This window comes from Mauremys mutica, chromosome 3 (genome assembly GCF_020497125.1).
Source record: "Mauremys mutica isolate MM-2020 ecotype Southern chromosome 3, ASM2049712v1, whole genome shotgun sequence".
In the NCBI taxonomy this organism is placed as follows: domain Eukaryota; kingdom Metazoa; phylum Chordata; order Testudines; family Geoemydidae; genus Mauremys; species Mauremys mutica.
In genome coordinates this window covers 60,589,578-60,596,647 of record NC_059074.1, presented here as the reverse complement: position 1 = coordinate 60,596,647, position 7,070 = coordinate 60,589,578, and the positions used below count along the sequence as shown (strand labels likewise).

Here is a 7,070-nt window from a genome sequence, read left to right as displayed (position 1 = left end):
TTTTAATATGACACAATTAAAGTGGATATTTAAATATTCAGTTTTTTGCACTAACTTTTGTAAAATAAAACTGGTCCCAAATGATCAGTGGTGAATTCCCTCAAGCTATCAAAACATGTAATTCTCTAAAACAAACATCACACATACATAAATTTGTATAATCTGATTCAATAAATGTTTTAAATAAGTCAAATTCTTAATTCTGTATTTTTCTATCACATTTTATTAAAAAAATAAAATTTTCTATATTCAACATACGTATTAGTTTGCTGCATGACGGAAGGTCTCAAGACTTAACATTAAATGATAAATCAAGCATTTTTATTCCTCGCATCCCAAGTGGGAAAAATAAGCTCTAGGCCATTCCTAGGAATAGAATGGAAGTAGTTCTAAAGTATCAGAAACCCTGAAAACTGTACCACAATTATTATAAAAGGAAAAGTGCTATATTGACATATTATATTTAAATAGAATGTTTCATTAGGGAAAAACTGGAAGACTGGATTGAGAAGGAATACAATGTTTTCTATTTGCAAGTATATCTAGATCTCAATATTCCCCCCTGTATCTTTGATTTTACTTGCATTTGTATAAGCAACTATTCTAGATTGTTAGTTGCACTGTTTATTGTCTTCCCATCCCTCCTGTCTTCTTTCTGACCCTGTTTTTATCATAGACTTTCCCAGACAATGGCAAGAATGCAGGACATGACTAGAGTTCTGTGTATTACATATTTAATATTATGCACAAGAGAGGTTAAACCACACTTGTCTGCAAAGGGAAATCTCTGTGTACACATCTTCCCTAACATATATCAGTAGCATCCACATTTTCCCAAGCCCCTCTGAGGGCTCTGTGTGGTCCAGGGTTCATGCATGGAGAAAAGAGGTGGGGGGAAATGTACAGAACCTCCCCCAAATCCCATGGTCAAGCTGTGCAAAAGGTAACATCCCAAGGTTGTGCAATCATGGTGCCTTTGTGAGAAATCCTATTTGAAGGGTGGGGTCACCGAAAACTATCTGTGCAGGATTTCCCTGGCAGGACAAGTTATTTGGTAATGCTGTTTGGGTCTAGTGTGAGAAAAGCTGATGTAGAAGCACAAGTTTACATGTGAATGGTCCAGTGTCTTTAGCTGATCTCAGCGGACCCACAGGGCTTGGGAGCTGAATTCCCTGGTTCTTTGACAATTGAAGGGGGCAGCAAAGCACACTCACCAATCAAAGAACTTGGAGAAAACACTGCGGGGTGGGGTGGGAGGAACCTTTATTTTCCCCACCTCTCCTGCAGATTTTTTTTTTAAATGGGAGGGGGCAATTTCCCCCTCCCTGTATATAAGTTAATTAATGTTAAGGAAGGACTGAATTATTCAAGATCCTTGCAACAACAGTTCTTATTCTCTCATCTGCATAACAAAACCTTTTTAATATTTAAAGGGCTGTGCAAGGTAGTGGCTTAGTTTTCTACTACAAGAAATGCTGGCTTCATAAGGCTGTTTTTATATTGTTTAAAATCAGATTACACTGTGAAAATATCCAAATAAACGAATTATTTCTAACAGCTTAGTTTGATGCTACCTAGAATCAAGAACAAACAAATAAGCAAGCAATGAACACTGATATTTTGGTATTTTTTGGTGTGGACATTACAAAAAATAGTAATCATACATTTGTAAATGTTCATTACTCAGATAAAGCACATATGAATGTGACATTCAGAATTGTAACATAGAAAATGTAATGTGGGCAATCTGCTATCCAAGTACACTTACCAAAATACAATTTTATAGTGAGGGAAATTTCAAAATACAACTGTACAACATCTGGGAGTCACAAAATAGGATTTAATAGTATCACTCAAGATCACTTTATTTGAAACTGTTATAATACTGCTTGAGTAGTAATCTCTGGTCAAAGAGCAACTGTTTTGTTTTTTTTTTAAAACAGCAATGCATATCTTCTCATGACCCCAAATCTGAAGCATTCCTATTTAACAATTAATTACATTGCTTACATTTGGATACTGTTTGTGAGCATGTGAATTACCCTCTCTGGGGTCACAGTGCACTTTGACACATCCTCATTGTTTGTAGATCAAGCAGAATAATCTTGTAAGGGCAAATGTAAAGGTCACAATATGAATTAATTATCTTGCTACCAGATCATCCCATGTGTTACATGACAATTTTACTGAAAAAGAAAAAAGTTAACCATTTCATCCTATAAATATTTTCTTTATTTGCTTTGTTTAGAAGTAGCTATTTAAGTTCTATTAACAGAAATACATAACAAAAGCTTCCTAACAAGTGAAAAAAATTAATTACAAATGCTGAAAAAGTTGGCCTCATTAACATATGTACAAACTTGTTTACTTAATACATATCTTTTTGGGAATGTATTCCTTTTATGACACATTTATACAGGCATTAACATTCCCAAATAATTTTTGAGCAGAGAATACTCCAATTTTTTAGTCTGGGCAGACAAAAAAAATATATTTCAGTTTTTGACTGCAGAGCTAACATGCAACAGACATAATATTTAGTCTGAGCTACTGTTGATAAATTGTTCTGTTCCTTCCTGCAGAGATCCTTCTGGTGAACGTAGGTCCTTCTGTCCCTTCTTTTCTTTGTTCTGCTGTTCCTGCAATTTCAGGATTATGTTTCGTATTTCTTCTCGTTTAGTTTTCATTCTGGGGCGTGGAAACCAGTCTGTTAAGTTCATTGGTAGCTCAAAATTGAGAATGGGATTCTGGAAAGAGTTCAGATGAGTATTATAACAATCTTTATACAACACAGTGATATTAAACACAAGACAATGCAATTGAGAATCTGGAATTGTCATCAAAACGTTCTCTCTCTCTGTAGTGAGTAACAAAGGAATCTCTATCATCTTGGAGAACTAGATTTTTCAAAGTTGTATTTGACTACCATTAAATGTTTTCCCACATGATCTGCAAGATGATTGATACTGGTTATTAAATGCTTAAATTTTATAGAAAAGAACGGTTACTCACCTGTAGTAACTGTTGTTCTTCGAGATGTGTTGCTCCAATCCATTCCAGTTAGGTGTGCGCGCCGCGCGTGCACGGCTTCTCCAGAACTTTTTCCCTAGCAACCCCGGCGGGCCGGCTGGCGCCCCCTGGAGTGGCGCCGCCATGGCGCTAAATATATACCCCAGCCGGCCCGTCCGCTCCTCAGTTCCTTCTTGCCGGCTACTCCGACAGTGGGGAAGGAGGGCGGGTCTGGAATGGATTGGAGCAACACATCTCGAAGAACAACAGTTACTACAGGTGAGTAACCGTTCTTTCTTCTTCGAGTGATTGCTCCAATGCATTCCAGTTAGGTGATTCCCAAGCCTTACCTAGGCGGTGGGGTCGGAGTGAGACGTGGCGGAATGCAATACCGCAGAGCCGAAGGCTGCATCGTCTCTAGACTGCTGCACCAACGCGTAGTGGGAGGCGAAGGTGTGGACCGAAGACCAGGTGGCCGCTCTGCAGATGTCCTGGATGGGAACATGGTTCAGGAAGGCGGCTGACGAGGCGTGTGCCCTTGTAGAGTGAGCGGTGAGTCGGCATGGTGTCACGTGAGCAAGCTCGTAGCATGACCTGATGCATTGAGTCACCCAGGAGGAAATGCGCTGGGTAGAGACCGGTTCGCCCTTCATGCGATCAGCGACTGCGATGAAGAGTTGGGTGGAACGCCGAAAGGACCTTGTCCGGTCGATGTAAAACGCCAGCGCCCGACGGACGTCGAGAGTGTGGAGCTGTTGCTCCCGGACGAAGCATGGGGCTTCGGAAAGAAAACCGGGAGAAAGACGTCCTGATTAAGGTGGAAGGCCGAGACCACCTTTGGTAGGAAGGCCGGGTGAGGACGAAGCTGCACCTTATCAGCGTGAAAGACGGTGTAGGGGGGGCCCACCGTCAACGCTCGGAGCTCCGAGACTCTCCTTGCAGACGTTATGGCAACCAGGAATGCCGTTTTATAGGAGAGGTAGAGGAGAGAACACGTGGCCATAGGCTCGAATGGCGGACACATGAGCCTGGCCAGGACGAGGTTCAAGTCCCAGGTCGGGGCAGGGCGACGTACTGGCGGGTACAAGCGGTCGAGGCCCTTCAGGAAGCGGGAGACCATCGGATTGGAAAAGATGGTTCGACCCTCCACCGACGGACGAAAGGCGGACAGTGATGCGAGGTGGACCCGCAAGGAGGAAACCGCCAGACCCTGTTCCTTAAGGTACCATAGGTAATCTAGGATGGTAGGGACAGGTACCACGAATGGGTTGAGCCCTTGCTGGTCACACCAGAGCGCGAACCTCTTCCATTTTGCCATGTAGGTGGTACGAGTGGAAGGCTTTCTGCTTTCAAGCAGGACTTGCTGCACCGCCGCCGAACAGCCCCTCTCTGCGTGGGTCAACCACGCAGGTACCAGGCTGTAAGATGGAGGGACTGCAGATTCGGATGGTGGAGTTTGCCGAAGTCCTGCGTGATGAGGTCCGGCCACAACGGGAGGGTGATGGGCTCCCGAACGGAGAGCTCGAGCAGCAGGGTGTACCAATGCTGCCTCGGCCAGGCTGGAGCCACGAGTATCATGGTGGCTCGATCCCTCCGAAGCTTCTGGAGCACTCTGTGCACGAGTGGAAACGGAGGGAAGGCATAGAGGAGGTGAGTCTGCCACGGATACAGGAAAGCGTCCGACAGAGAGCCCGGCGAGTGCCCCCGGAACGAACAGAACTGGAGACACTTCCTGTTCGCCTTGGAGGCGAAGAGGTCGACCCGGGGAAACCCCCACCTCTGGAAGATCGTGAGAGCAACGTCGGGACGGAGGGACCACTCGTGGGAGAGAAACGACCTGCTGAGATGGTCGGCCAGCGTGTTCTGCACTCCCGGAAGAAAGGACGCTTCCAGGTGAATGGAGTGGGCCACACAGAATTCCCACAGGAGGATCGCTTCCCTGCAGAGAGGTGACGAGCGGGCTCCGCCCTGCTTGTTCACGTAGAACATTGCTGTTGTGTTGTCCGTGAATACTGTCACACAGCGGTCTTGCAGCTTGGTCCGAAAGGTGTGACATGCAAAACGGATTGCTCGGAGCTCGCGGACATTGATGTGGAGTGTGAGCTCGCTTGCTGACCAGAGGCCTTGAGTGTGGAGGTCTCCCAGGTGAGCCCCCCATCCGAGCGCAGAGACGTCCGTGGTCAACGTTGCCGATGGCCGGGGAGGGTGGAACGGAACTCCGGCGCACACGACCTCCGGGTCGAGCCACCAGCGGAGGGAGTCGAGAGCCGTCCTGTTGACTGTGACCACCATGTCGATGGCGTCGCGATGCGGGCGGTACACCGTCGCGAGCCAGGACTGAAACGGACGAAGGTGAAGTCGTGCGTACGCGGTGACGTATGTACACGATGCCATGTGGCCCAGGAGGCGGAGGCATGACCGCACCGTCGTGGTCGGGAAACTGACGAGGTCTCGGATGATGGAGACCATCGTCTGGTGTCGAGCGCGAGGGAGACAGGCTCTGGCCATCGTGGAGTCGAGGACCGCCCCAATGAATTCGACTCGCTGCGTCGGAATCAAAGTTGACTTCTCGGTGTTGACAAGAAGACCGAGGCGCCGAAAGAGGGCCAGGACCTCTATTATCTGACTCTCCACGAGCTGTCTGGACAGACCGCGAATCAGCCAGTCGTCCAGGTACGGGTATACGTGTATCTGGTTCCGTCGCAGTGCTGCGGCGACGACCGCCATGCATTTGGTGAATACTCTGGGGGCGGTCGAAAGGCCGAATGGCAACACGGCGAATTGGTAGTGGGCGTCGTTGGCCACAAACCGAAGGTAGCGCCGATGAGGGGGGTAAATAGCGACATGGAAGTAGGCATCCTTCATGTCGAGGGCCGCAAACCAGTCTCCCGGATCCAGGGAGGGAATGATGGTCCCCAAGGTGACCATGCGGAACTTGGGCTTGAGTAGGTATCTGTTCAGCCCGCGAAGGTCCAGGATAGGACGTAGCCCGCCTTTTGCCTTGGGGATGAGGAAATACCTGGAGTAAAATCCCCTGCCCCGCCTGGAGGGAGGCACCTCCTCTATGGCACCCACGCTCAACAGAGTCTGGACCTCTTGTAGGAGGACTTGCTCGTGAGAGGGGTCCCTGAAGAGGGACAGGGAAGGTGGGTGGGAAGGAGGTGGAGAAACAAACTGAAGACGGTATCCCGAGTGGACCGTGCTGAGCACCCAGGCGTCCGACGTTACTCGGGACCACTCCAAGAAAAAACGGGAGAGGCGGTTGTGAAATAAACGATGAGGATCCGTAGGGGAGAGTGATGTGCAGCCCTCGTGCGTCCCATCAAAAGGGTTGCTTCGCTGCCTGTGGGGCTTTGGAAGCGGCCTGGCCCCGGTTTCGGCGGTTGCCCGACGGGCGACGGCGATTTTGGGCCGGTCGCCGAGCCGGGTAGGGTCGGTACCGCGACTGATAGCGGGAGGGCTGCGGGCGGAAAGGTCTACGTTGCGTAACCGGCGTATGCATTCCGAGTGTCCGGATCGCCACCCGGCCGTCCTTGAGCGACTGGATCCGCGAATCCGTCTTCTCCGAAAACAATCCCTTGGTGTCAAAGGGCAAATCCTGGAGAGTAAACTGGACTTCTGGAGGCAGGGTGGAAGATTGGAGCCAGGCGATGCGCCGCATCGTGACCCCTGTTGCTAAGGTCCGTGCCCCTGAGTCCGCCGCGTCGAGGCCGGCTGTAATGGAGGAGCGAGAGGACCGCCTCCCTTCCTCCAACATTGTGGTGAAGTCCTGGCGGGATGTTGACGGCAGGAGGTCAGTGAACTTGGCCAGAGACGTGAGTATGTCGAACACGTATCTGGCCAGGAGGACCTGTTGGTTACCGATCCTCATCTGCAGGCCCCCTGCAGAATAGACCTTTCGGCCGAGAAGGTCCATCCGCCTTGCCTCTTTCGCCTTTGGGGCAGCGGCCGGCTGGCCGTTACGCTCCCTATCGTTAACGGACTGTACCACCAGGGAGTCCGGAGTTGGATGCACGTACAGGTACTCATAGCCCGATGGAGGGACTGAGTACTTCCTTTCC

General features: G+C 49.0%; 1 protein-coding gene across 10 annotated transcripts in view; it reads right to left on the bottom strand.

Annotated features, from left to right (window-relative positions):
• Positions 1-1,937: 1,937 nt before the first annotated feature.
• Positions 1,938-7,070, bottom strand: part of SENP6 (SUMO specific peptidase 6) — a 187,038-nt gene continuing 181,905 nt past the window's right edge. For all 10 annotated transcript variants that reach the window (XM_045010858.1, XM_045010854.1, XM_045010861.1 and 7 more), the window contains one exon: positions 1,938-2,747. In XM_045010858.1, coding sequence (XP_044866793.1) covers positions 2,538-2,747 — 210 coding nt within the window. In that variant the 3' untranslated portion in view covers positions 1,938-2,537. The remainder of the gene's footprint in view (positions 2,748-7,070) is intronic.